At 46.5% G+C, this 13,682-nt stretch overlaps 1 protein-coding gene across 2 annotated transcripts in view; it reads right to left on the reverse strand.

The window, feature by feature from the left end:
- The window catches only part of SPTB (spectrin beta, erythrocytic), a 116,983-nt gene that overhangs the window by 63,516 nt on the left and 39,785 nt on the right, over positions 1–13,682 (reverse strand). The window contains exon 1 of one of the 2 annotated variants that reach the window (XM_090270981.1): positions 448–601. In XM_090270981.1, coding sequence (XP_090127107.1) covers positions 448–595 — 148 coding nt within the window. In that variant the 5' untranslated portion in view covers positions 596–601. Of the gene's footprint in view, positions 1–447; positions 647–13,682 lie in introns of those variants that run through there. The other variant, XM_090270980.1, reaches the window with a different exon arrangement.

A 13,682-nucleotide genomic window follows, 5' to 3' on the forward strand; every position in this document is an offset into this window, starting at 1 on the left:
TGTGGGGAGGATGTTATCTGTTCTCAATTTTCTATCAAATCACTCTTTCCTTTTGGGACCACAGAGAGGATGACGATATTCCTCTATCGGGGTCCAGGCAGGAGACTGAGGTGCATCCGAAGGCCCCACGCACCTCTGCCCAGCAGTCCTCCCCCTCAGACACTTCTCTGCCCAGACTTCCTCTTACTTCTGACTTTGGTCACAGGTCATGCAGGACAGAGGCAGAGGGCAGGGCCCACCTGGCAACACCTCCCACCTGGGAGGAAGAGGAGGGCACGTGGGAGTGGAGGCTGCCCAGCCAGTGCTCTCTCCTGAGGGGGGCCTGCCCTCTGAGCCACAGCCAGGGCCCACGCCACTGCACACAGAGGATGAACCACAGGCACGGAGGGGCGTGAACCTCGGGACTGTGAGAACAGCTTCCCTAACCCCCACAGCCCCAAACGGTACCTGCCAAGGCCTTGATCCGGGACCTCTCAAAGAGCCTGGCTGAGCTGTTGTCATTATCCAGCTCATCGTCTGGGGCATCCCAGCGGGCATTGATCCGGCTGTACGGTGGCTGGTTGCCCACGTTTTCAATCTCCGTGGCTGATGTCATGTCAGCAGGCTCTTAGCAGCTACGCCTGCCTCAGTCTTCATGGAAGGGTCCCTGGGGGGAACAGCAACACAGGCAGAGGGTTAGCTCCCACCCCCTTGGACTTTTTTCTCAGGGGAAACTTATTTGGAGTATCCAACAGGAACAGGTCCTCCTGGGAGCAGCACACAGTGCCATCTGCCTGGCCATGCTTCCTAGCCGGGGTCTCTGGCTCCTCAGACACAAAATATTGCAGCAGCAGCAGCAGCAGGAACAGTGACGGCGGCAGTGGCGGCGGGGAGAGAGCTGATGCAGCAAGGGTCAGGACGGCCAGCAGGTGGAGACGTCAGTCGCAGCAAGCCCGCTTCCTCCAAACCCACTGCCGCTGCTGCGGGAGCCAGAGAGGGCGAGAGGGCGGGTGGATTTTCTGGGAGCCAGAGGTTGGTGGGTCAAGCTGGAAAGAGCAGCCCCACCCCCACCCTGTGGACTGGCAGGAAGAAGAGAAGAGGGGAGAAGCTGGAAGTTGGCTGAATCTGACTCAAGCGCGAATCAGTGGTAAGAGGGATGAATGTGAGCTTCTAGATGCCATTGGTGTCAGCAGCCCCGGCAGCTATGCTGGAAGTGTACTCCTCCCTGTGGCTGCCCGAGAGCCCTCTGAGGCCTTTGCCAGCTGCAAATATTCAGAAAGCTGAGCTTTAGCTTTTGCCTTCTCTAAAGCGTGACCAGGTGCTCAGACAGGTCTCCTGTTGAATTCCAGGACAGACCAAGGAGCCCGGATGAACCTGCTGTCCCTTCAAAGCTGTCAGCATGATGGTGGGGTGGTGGTGGTAGTGAGGGGGTCCCCTGGACAATGGAGCTTTGTGTGTTCATCTATGCAATCAACACGGTAAACTGGAGCACTGGGTCTTCCTCACTCACATGTCATTTATCACGTTTGCCCATTCATTCATTCATTCATTCATTCATTCATGATTAATTCGAATACACACCAACCTCCAATGAGATGGCAGGCACTGTGCTAGACAATTATAAGTAGGACAGAAAGAACCCTGTCCTCATAGAGCTTATATTCAGGCAGCAAGACAGAGAATTAAATAAGCAACTACAATAAGTGTGGCGTGTGCCACCACTGGGAAAGAATGGGAAAGGTGAGGGACTTGTGGTAGGACTGGTGTCAGGGGAAGGGAAGTTTAAGCTGATTCCTAAAGAGACCTTGAAGGCATCCTATGAAGGGATGTATGGAAAGGGGCACGTCCCAGCAAAGGGAAGAAAGAGCAGGAGCATAGTCCTGAAAGTGAGAAAGAACATGGCAAAATCAGAAACCATGCCATGTAACTAGAGGGTGAGGGCCGGCTCAGGGAGAAAGTGGGGCAGGAAGCGAGAGGCACCAGGCTAGGTCCTGAATGTCTTGAGCCTTTGGAAAATGACAAGCTTTTCTACAGCCTAAAGTTCTTCACCTGTACCTGCCACTCAGTCATCTCTCCAGGGAGCTTCAGGGACTTCAAGATCAAGTCTGTAAGAAAGGACAGGGAGCCCAGAGCCTTCATGTGCAAGACAGCAAAGGGGGAGGGGTGGGGAGGCTGTGGGGCAGACAAATGACATGTTCACAACTAGTGAGCCGTGAGGTAGACCACTCCCTCCACAGGTGGGTGCACTCACACACCACATACATGCACATGCGCTCACATTACATACACAGACACGCACTCCAACACTCACACTCACCCACCCAAGCAGGCACATATTTGAAGAGGAAATGAAGCAAGCTCACCAATCCAAGCATAACTGCAGTGCTAGAGCCCTTATTTTTCTAACAGAATCACTTCTGACTCTTTTTCCCTCAGTCTGATTAATCAATCCCACCACATCCCTTTGAGGTAAGACAGGAGCCAGAATTATCCACCCTAACTGCACAAGGGAGAAAACCAAGCGTATTATAGGATGAGGTCTCCCCAAGGTCATCTAGGAAATTACTGCTATGGCTGGGACCAAAGGCCAAGCTGCAGCCAGTGTATCCTTCTTGGCTAGACCTATTTTAGGGAAGGAATTAGGAAAAGAACATGGTACACGGGGACAGAGGGCATGCCCCAGCTTCCAGGACTTGGCAAAGGTGTTTGCTACTCAGGGAAGGGAAGGTGAACACAGCATGCTCCACCACGCCAGGCCTGTACCCAAGAACACCCTTGCCCCTTTGGACAACCTGTTATCTTCTACAGATGAACGTGCTACTTCCGGGGCTGACATTTCCCACCCAGCTGGCTGGGCAAAGGTAGCTGGGAAGAACTCCCATCTCCACTTGCCTTTCCCCACTTCCCTGAAGGGGAACTACAGCTGGCTCTGAGCAGGAGAGGCTGAGTGACGGAGCACCTGGAAGGGCTGAGCTGCTGGGTGCAGGAGGCGCAGGAGGCGAGGCAAGATCAGATCCTGCGCGCAGGAGGTAACCGGACCCTGGCTCTCCTTGTCTTGGGCTATTTTTAAGAGTGGCCACAAGAGGCCCAAGCCACGGGGCTGGGGGAGTGAGATTACCTTTGCCGTGGCTCCGTAAATAAGTCTGCCCCAGAAAGATGAGCCTGAGCAGGCAGCCCAGCAGCCCAGCAGCCCAGCAGCCCAGCATTCAAGACAAGATTGATGGCCCTGGGTGCAGAAGAGCAGCCACTAGACAGCAATTCATCCTGCTTAAACACGCCATGCCTCCTGCGGCTGCAGCTCGGGGAAGGCAGCAGCCAGGCAACCGCTCTGCCCGGAATGTGAAAAAAACATGTGTGTGTCTAAATGCACAAGTCTAAAGGTTTTCTTTTTAAGAAGGGTCAGGTCCCTGAAGACAAACACCAAGGAAAGAAGATTCGGAAACTAAGGAGAGGTCCTCTTCCTCCTGCCCCCAGCCATGCCCACCCCAGCGGCCTGCCCAGATGGTATTCCATCAGTGCTGGGGATGGGGGGCAGCATGAACAGCAGCAAGGGGAGAATCTTGGAGAATTTAGGTGCAAGAGGCAGAAGAGAATAAAATAAAACTACAGATGGTATTCCAAGAAGACAAACAAACAGACAAACCAAGCCCACCAAAACAAACCCTGATGCCTAAAACCAAATTTAACCCAGTGCTTTCCCAGTGGCAGCCATGTCTATTTCCTTTACTGTCATAACGTTCCACTGAAGGCCTGGCAATAAAGAAACCGTGAGGGCAGAAAAGAATAGCATATGCTGGGGAATCATGGTGGGGACTCCTAACCAAATGGGGAGTCACGGACTTGACATTTAAGTTGATATCGGAGGGGAACGTGGAGATGAGGTGGTCTGGTCACGTTTTGAAGGCTGTAAGTCACCTATGCATGAGTATGGAGGGCAGCCACGACATGGCTAACAGCAGACCCTAAGCTGCACCTCACTCCCCTGCCATGAATCCCAGGAAAAAAGGCATAAGTAGTAGTTCCTTGTCCAATCCTTCCTCAATTCACCCTCAAGCTCCCAAGAAGCCCTTCTCATAACCTGTCAGACCCTGGTCAAACTATAGCTGGGTCTTCTCTGGCCTGTGTGACGCTGTCCAGGAAAGCCCCCCTTTCCTATCTATCTAACTGCCTGTCTCGTAGCTGGGCAGGCCTGTCCGACCTGGTAAGCTCTGCCAGCCTCAGACCCCAGGCTATATTTTGAGCTCGATGGGTCTCTAGAACACTTGCCCACAGCTCAGTAGTGAAAAGCTCCTCTAATTGCATAGGGGCACTCACTAGCGAAAGGAGGGCCTGCTTGGTAAATATATTTCACAATATCACTGACGAAATCCATAGCTCCACCCTTCCCACGTGTGTCCAGGAGCCCATCCGTTTCTGAGATCAGGTGTTAGGCCTCGGAATCTCAATCTCCTGGGCTATGCCCAGTTAATCCCTGCACGCTAGGAACCCAAGAAGTGGCTGCAGGCCGCTGCTCTCCGCCTTCAGGGTGCTGCCGAAGCCCTGGCTAGGACTCACCTCAGCCCTCCCCACAGTGCTGAGCAGAAGAAGATGGCTTCTCTTTTCTTCTCCTGAGCCCCTCTTCTCTTCTCTGGACCACACAAATGGAAGAAGCAATGAAGCCCAGTGTACTTCAGGAGTGGGGAACGGGGGAGATAGAGGGTGAGGCTGCTCTGCCTTCGCAGAGCCACAGGTGGAAGCTGTTGCAATAGCTTGGACACCATCTTCCCTAAACAGAGAATTTACACCCACTGTACCTTTATTTTCTTTCTAACTGTAAGGTTTGACCCCTCACCTCCTATCTACTTTGTACTGCCCCCAAACCTGCTTTTTAAATATATTTTGGTACTATGGCAACCCAGGTCAGGTGATTAAACCCTTAAGTTTACTCAGTAACTTTTCTGCCAATGCATTTACAATGCATATTCACAGACACCTTAAACAGGCAAATATATAAACACTCACTACAACAGCATGAGACAACAAACGAACAAATAAAACAAGCATAAGAGCCAGTGAGCTGCCCAGTGAAGAGTACTCTAAATCTCTCTCCAGCCTTAACCTCCTCTCCACCCCCAAGTTCTAGTCTGGCACCTCCATTGGTCTGGTCTACCAGATGTCTCTGCCTAGAGATGACACCTCTGTCTCAATATGGCTAAGACTGAACACATGGCTCCCAGGTTAGGAGAATAAGGGAGTTTCCAGACCATAGGGTGACAGTGAGTCTCAGGAAAGCATACCCCTGTGGGTGACCTTCCCAGCAGATGGACATTACCACTGGTGCCTGGACTAAGCTGCTTCCTTCCCCAGAGCACATCTGCTTTTCCACACTCTGGTTCCCGGCACAACCTGCGTGGCTCCCAGTCCACTAGTGGCAGATGTGGTTTGGGTTTCTTAAAGTCTCAAGATTCTTATCCATTGTTGCCACCATCAAGGACTGCCATGCATTTGCAATGTCCTGGTCATTCTAGCCCACCACTGTTTGATAAGGCCTTACCTAGACCCTTCTGCTCCAGTTCCTGTCACCAGGCAGGGACTTCAGGCACATCTGTTACAACTTGTCCACCCTCATCATGGAAAAATTTCTTACTAAGAACTGGCTCCAGTTATGCTGCAGCTGCTGGAATTGGGGTGGGGGGTGGGATCATGGCCCCAACAGTTCTTACAGGGATTTGGTTGCGGAACAGGTGCAGCTCAGCTCTGATACAGGGATTGTATCATTAGCCCTCTGTCTTAACAGCATCTATCAGTACCTCACGTTCTACTCAGAGGCAAACGTCCTCTTGGAGTGATTAAAAGTGACAGGAGAGATGATAGTTTTCAAAGACCATCCTCTATTGGGATTCTTGGGCTCAATATCTGCAGTCACAGAAAGCTGTTACAACCCAGTAACTCTTCTTATCTCTCCCAGCTCACTTCTTTCAAGATAGACACTGGTCTCCTTTCCCAAAATAAGTAACAGTCTATGGTAGTTGAATTGAAAGTTGATGTCCAATTTTTCATCTTCCATGAAGACTTTTCTGGAATATCCATTGTGAATCTCTCCCTTCTCTGATGAAAACTGCATGGGGTGTGGGGGTGGGCAGTGAAGTCTCAAATTGGAAGTGGTCAAGAATAGATCAAGATAATCATTGAGATATTTTTAATGAAGTAATTGATTCAGAAAAGATTATAAAAAAATAAAATCATTAAATAAGAGGTTGATGGGAGCTATACAATAGGATCAAGTTCCCAACACTTGAATTCACTGACAAATCTTAACATCACCAAGACCAGGAAAACTAGATACTGTGTGTCTCCTGATATGAAGCAATATAAAGGACATCATAACCAATGACAATCTTGCCAAGAAATGTTGAACCTCAATCTGATCAAGTCTTTAGAGCTAACTTCCCATTTATAGGAATTACAGGAGACGGAGAGACAAATTAAGTGACAACATGAGGAAGGAAACAAATCCAGAATGTGGGACAATCTACAGACAACTGACTCCATTTCTTTGACAAGTCAATGGCATTAAAACACACACACACACACACACACACGCACAAACACACATGGCAAAGAATAGGGACTGCTGTAGATCAAAAGAGACGTAGTAGATGTAATAACCGAATGCTTGGTGTACCCTATTTGGATCTTGAATCAAATAACTATCAAAACACACTTTTGAGACAAACCAGGTCAGTCTGAATTATAGACTCCATACTAGATGATAACCAGGAACTATAATCAATTATGTGAGGTGTGATAATGGCATTGTGGTTATGTAAAAAAAATGAACATATTTTTTAGAGATGCTGAAGAATACAGGGATTGGGGCATGACATGTCACCTGGGATTTAAATATGCTTCAGCAAAATGGGGGGCAGATGAAGCAAGTGGGGAACCCATAATAACTGATGACTTTGCGCAATCCACATATAGGGATGTTCATAATACTATTTTCTCTATTTTTCATGTGTTTGAAACTTTATACAATAGAAATGTTCTTTCATTATTAAATCTAAATTTTATCAGTTCTATAAAAACCAGTCATATGCCCTAAGTACACTGGATCGCAGAGTAAAAGTCAACCCTAATGCCCAGGGTGGTCTGGCTCCTGCCTCCCTGTAAGCAACCTGTGAGCATCCTTGCAGTTCTTCCAACTTGCCATTTTCCCCCAGGTCAGGCTCTTGTGTATGCTGTGCTCTCAGCCTGGGACACCTCCTGAAGCCTCTTTGCATGTCTGGCTCCTTCTCATCCTTAGGTCTCCACTCAGGTATCCCTTCTTCTGGAAGTCTTCCTGAGTATCCTAAGTCCTTTGTCATCCTCAGTCTGGGCACCCTGCTCGACCCCTCCATAGCACTCATCTGTCAGTTTACTTACATACAGCTTGGTCCAGCCACTTGCTGGTGATGTCCATTTGCTGGAAAGGTCACACACAGGTGAAAGGCTGGGTCTCTCCTTGCCTGGACTATATGATCCTTACAGGCAGCAGCCATGCCTGTGTTATTCATTTTTGTATTCTAGTGCTTCCCGCTGTGCTTGGGACATATTGCTGCTCAATAAATATTCTCCTCCTCCCAGAGACCTAAGCTCAAACTGTAGATTCTCTTTAAGCCCCTCTGCCCCACCATATACCTTGATCCATGCACTACCCACTTAGTTAAACCACTTATGCGTAGTGAGCACTTATTTAATATTTATTCATCACCAAGGCCAGTCATTATGCCTCTGTAAAGTATCTTCCATTCATCATTCCTTTATGTTCTAAAGCTTCCCCTTCACTTCAGGCTCCTCCATTTCCTGCCTGGTCTTGTGTAATGGCCCATCTCTGTTCATGCTCAGCCTCTTCAATCCATCCTGCACAGCCTTCTCATAACGGCACACTTCTGCTCCGTAAGCTGTCAGCAGCCCTGTCACAAAGTCTAATCTAAAGCTCTGCATTTGGTGCTGAGCTCACATGCTCTCTTATGCTAACTCTGCTCCAACCAGGGGGGTCCACGTGTCCCCCACCCCCACTGGTGTGTCATGGGCCTCTACAACTTAATTTGTGTCACATCCCATATGCTGAAATGTAGGCACCTCTCCTCTTTCCTTGAAATTTAGAATATAATTTGCAAACATTTAGAAACACTGCATATAACATTTTCCTAGAATCTGAGTGAGGTTGCCTTTCCCCTTCTATCCAGCCTCATGGATCTTTCACTGCCTCTATGTCCTAGTGAAGGGGGAAGTCAGGATGGTCTCAGGGAAAGTGGGGTATGATCTGTGCACCCCTCCCCCTCCTGAGATCCAGTCCCTCCCGCAGTTTCATTGCTATTGCTGGGTGAGGCCAGATCCTCACCATCCTTTGCTCTGTACATCCTTCCAATCCTGGGAGAAAAATGAATCTTCAGCTTTTCTCCCTTCCATGTTCATTTCCACATGCTCAGGTTTTCACCTCTTAAATAAAACTCTTCCTTGCCATCCATTCTTTTTCTCCTCCCTTTCAGAGCTAAAGTCTTGACAAAGTTAGCAAGGATATGCACAGGTGATTTACAAAAGAGGAAGAAATACTCAAGGTCATTAGTTACCCAAGAAATTCAGATGAAGAAAGGAGACCCCAAAGGCAAACATCACCATGACAGGTAATGCAAGGTGTAGATGGTGACATGAGGGTGGGAGTGTGGACTGACCGAGCCGTTCCGGAGGGCAGTCTGCCAGTTCTCAGGCAGGTTACATACCTGCAACTCCATTCCTGGGCACAGGGACTGAAGAAATTTTCACTCAGGTCTAAAAGGAGACTCATGCAAGGATGCTCAATGGAGCACTGATTGTGGTGGTAGGAAGGAGGAGCTAACCCGTGTGTCACTGGGGGATGGACAGTATCATGTGAATGTACACATGGAGGGCGCACGGTAGCACTGGAGGATCTTAAGATCGTAGTACTGGATGAAATAAGAAACAGAATGAGATCTTTAACTCACCATGGATTTAACTAAAAAATATATGCACATAAAACAATACATATTATAAGGACATACACAAACAAAAGTAGAACTCCTAAAAAAATGAAAATGGTTGCCTCTAGGTGGAGCGAGGGGATTAGAAAGGAAAATGGAAATAAAAGGAAATAAATCAACCAACCAATTAACCAACCAGGAGAGGGGTCTTGCCTAGAAAATGATGACAAACTGAGAGGTATGATGGCCTCTGCTGCTAAGATAAAAACAGACACAGTACATTTATGTCCATTCATGAGAGCTTCCTCATCCCATACCTAACTTACTCCTCATCACTTCATGAAAACTATTCACTTCAAAAGGTACTGACACTTCCCTTCCTTGTTGCGTAAAACAATAGACACTTGTGAGGTCTTATCTGGACCCTCAGAAGAATTTAACCTTTGTCGGTCATTCCAAAATTTCCTGAAATCACTTCCTTTGTCTTTCAGGACACACTCCTTGTTCTCTCTTGACTGTCTGGCCCTTTCTCCTTGGCCTGCCTTTGGGCTACCTTTCCTTTATCTGTTACTTTAATGTTGATGTTCTCCAGAGTTTGATCCTCTCTACTTCTTCCTTTCAACACACCCTTCCTAGGCTAACCACTTCACTCCCATGACTTAAGTTACCATCTCATGATAATGGCTTCCAAATCTATCTCTTCACCTCCCATCTATCACATCCAATTACCTTCTGAACATCCACCTGGAAGAGCCACAGGCCCCTCATACTTCCTATGATCCCTGATCGAATCTGTCACCATCCCTGTCTCAGTGCTTCCTGTCATGTTCCCTGCTCCCCAATATCCCAATGGCCCAAACCAAAACCTGGGGGCATGCTTACCCTTCTCCTTCTCTCCCAGTATCTCATGAACTCAGACCCCTTCAATGTCTCTCAAATCTCTATTCTCCATCTCCACTGCTCGCTCACTTCTGGCCACCATCATGTGAAGTCTAGTGATTTCTTGATTATTTCTTTGTATTCAAATTTGCTTTTTTGCCTACCATCCCAACCTATGCTCTATACCATAACCAGAAACATCATCTTAGAATACAAATACGATAATGTCACTTTCACACTTTAATAGCTCTTCTCTATCTCAGAAAATAGTTTAAAACCTGAATAAATCACAGTCAAAGCTCTTCATGATCTACCCCTACCTGAACACTGTCCATCCAACCCTTCCTCCCCTCTATAAAGAATTATATTCAGATCCCTGGCTTTCTCTGGTCATGGTCTTTGCACGTTCTGTCCCCTAAAACTAGAAAACCCTCCCTCTGTTTCAGAACAAGTTCTTGTCTTTCGGAACTCACCTTAGACTTCACTCCTTCAAGGAATCCCCCCATTTTCACCCCCCCCCCCGGGATGGTGTGGTTGCTTCCTTCAGGTTTCCATCACACTCAGTGCTCATTTTCATCACAGTCCTTAACCACATTGTAGGAAATAATCTGCTTCTCTGTCGTTTCCCATTGGCTGTAAGCTACTTGAAGCCAGGGACACCTTTATTCGTTCTTTTTGTCCTAGTTACTCAGCATAATGCCACATACATGAAATGAAGCTACAAAACATTGAAGAAATGGATGAGAACCGAGAAATGCAGAGCACTGCTCCTTAAGAGGGTAACAGTGCCTCCTTCAGAGGACACACTACGTGAAGGGCAATTTGGAGGTAAAGGTGGCGAGGGGGCTAGAAATGTGACATGTAGCAGTAGTACTGTGGATTCAGGCTAAGTACTGATGCTTTGACTTTGCCACTGTTGATCCTGTCACTTCAACTACCCGTTCCTGCCATCTCTTTTTCTTTGCCCAGACTGTGGTGACAGAAGGGATGAGCAGTGGCCACAGGGTCCAAGCTCCTATTATTTCTACAAATCTTGAAACCAGCAGCTCTGACTCAACCTATGCCTTAATTTCCTCACCTGAAATAGTGATGAAAGCAGCAGCTTCTCACCCAGAACTCCTCTAGACAGGGAAGCCCTGCCCCACTTCACTGAGAAGTCTTTTTCTGTTTTATTCTTCATGTCACAGAAGTGTCAGTCATAGAATGATTTCTATCTATACACCTTTGCCACACAAATGAAAGGAGCTATTTTAAAAGTTGAACCTATACATAATACGTAATGGGTGCCAATTTATTCATCATGTAGAACTCTTAAAAATAATTAGATTAAAATTAATCTTTTAGAAGTTTCCCAGGCCCACATGGGCTCCTGAGAGAACAGGTGCTGGCTAGAAGATTTCCCCATGCCTGGTCAGAGCACAGGCCTGACTTAGGGGGCTGCCTTGGAGCCACACGGGGAGCTGCCTGCAAGGGGTCACTCCAGTCTGGTAGCAAAGGCCTGGAAGAGCCAATTTATGCTGCTCACAACTTCCCAGACCTGCAGAGAGATTACCTGTAGGCCACTAGGGTCCCTTTCCCCTGGGCTTTGCCAATGGGGACACACCAACTGCTGGTTTATGTAGTCACTCCGCTGCCCACAGTCCCGAGGGAAAATACTCGGCTCTTTATAGGACTGGGTATCAGAGTGTAGAATTTACTAAAACTTATATGTGTATTTCCAATTTAATATACATCCACACTCACAAGCTGTTAGATATTATTGTTATTATTACTGCTATTATTATTGTTCCTGTTTTATCAACGCAGATGACCTGGATTGAAATCTTAACTCCTGTGCTTAGTAGTTGTATGTTCTACTATAAGTCACTTAACTCCTCTGTACCTCAGTTTCTCTATATGAAAATGAGGGAAATACCCTATGCTTCTGTAGCAGAGAATGCTTGGGCCTACCAATATCCAAATTCTACTCTTTGTACAAACAGCCCAGGGGCATCTTCTAGTGGCCCTTGCAGTTTAGTTATGGCTGTGTGATTAAATGAGCAGAAGTGATGTGCACCATTTCAAGGTTTTAGCCATGAAAATATTCCCCATAATTCTCCTGTTCTTTCCCCTAACTTCCTAGAATGTAGATTATGGGGCCAAAATGGAAGGAACCTGACTTCCTGGATAACCATGGGGGAGAAAAGCCTCTCCCTCAACTTATATGCGTTTACTCATCCATGTTGTGAGCAAGAAATAAAATTTTGTTTTACAGTTCTTTATTAGAGCAGTTAGAGTACTCTAATATACCCACCACTTACCACATAAAGCTGTTGTAGAGATTAAAGTTATGTGAAAATGATGTATGATCTGTATAGTACCATATAGCCCTAAGGTATTGTTATTTACAAGTAATATACATTACCTCTTAGTATCAGGTTTGTGGGTCTACTTAATATTCACACTCTCAGCCCTGGTCAGTGTGACTCAGGTGGTTGGAGAACTGTCTTGTACACTGAAAGTTTGCAGGTTTGATTCCCAGTCAGGGCACATACCTAGGTTGTGTGTTCCTTCCCTGATTCAGGCACCTATGATCCCCAGTCTGGGCATGTGCAAGAGGCAACCAGTCAATGTCTCTCTCTCACATAGATGTTTCTTTTTCTCTCTCTCCCTCTCTTTTTCCCTCTCTCCCTCCCCCTTCCTCTCCTTGCACACTCTCATAGCTAAAAGAAAAATGTACAGAGGGTGGAGTCTATGGTCCCTTCAGTAACTCTCCCTTTCACCCCTGCATCAAGCATCCATGCTCTCCCAACCTCTCTTTCCATCAGGTTTCTCCACTGAATTGAGTGATCCAAGAGGCACTTCCTCAGACAGACCTACCCTGCAATCCCTCCTTTAAATAAACTTGACTTTGATAACATAATTTCTTATCATCATAAGTCCCTGAAAAGGAAGGATGCTGCTTTCACCTTGGAGGTCCTTGCATATGCTCAATTAGTACATAATAACTGGATAGAACAAACACGAGTATCTACCTTTCAAAGGGGCAGAGTATCCCTCCCAGGGAACACATATTAATAAGGGCTTTATGGAAATATAACACCTTATTCAAAGGAAGGATATAAAAGAGGTCATTTAGGAGCCAAGCCAGGCCAGTGGACGAGAAATAGTTGGTCAGGTAGGCTACTCAGCACATTTGAATCATGCAAGGGAGGCAACTGTCTATTGCAACTACAGGGAAAGCCGGAAGTGCCTAGAGAGTCCCTGAAAAGCATAGAGTTAATTCAATGTACAATTTGTGCTAGGAGGCTGACCCTGGGCGGGGTGAAGGAGCTGTCTAAGGTTAAAGAACGTGGTGATAAGGATGTCAGAATGAAACCCATATTTCCTGCCTTCTAGAGTTATACTTAGAACTCTTAGCTTCACTGCTGGCCTGGGTATCCCCAAGGGCTTTGATGAGCTTGCCAACCCCTGTTCTAGCATCTTGTATTTGCCTACAGAATCAAGACAAGCACTCGCAAGTAGGTTGTCATTATTTATTCATTAATTCAACAAATTTCATTAAAAAATAGCATCTCAAAAACCATGAAATACTTACGTATAAATAGAATAAAATGTTTGCAAGATCTACAGGCTGAAAACTACAAAACACTGATGAAAGAAATTAAAGATCCAAATAGAGAGATACACCATGCCCATAGATTGAATTAATTCAATATTATTAAGATGTCAGTTTTTACCAAATTGATCTACAGATTCAACGCAATGCCAATAAAAATCTTTACAAGATTTTCAAATATAAATCCACAAGCTGTCTCTAAAATGTGTATGGAAAAACAAATAGAATTTAAAAAACTATTTTGAAAAGAAGAACAAAATTGA

Source organism: Furipterus horrens, unplaced genomic scaffold, assembly GCF_987537825.1.
Source record: "Furipterus horrens unplaced genomic scaffold, mFurHor1.1.pri manual_scaffold_3, whole genome shotgun sequence".
NCBI classification, from domain to species: Eukaryota; Metazoa; Chordata; class Mammalia; order Chiroptera; family Furipteridae; genus Furipterus; species Furipterus horrens.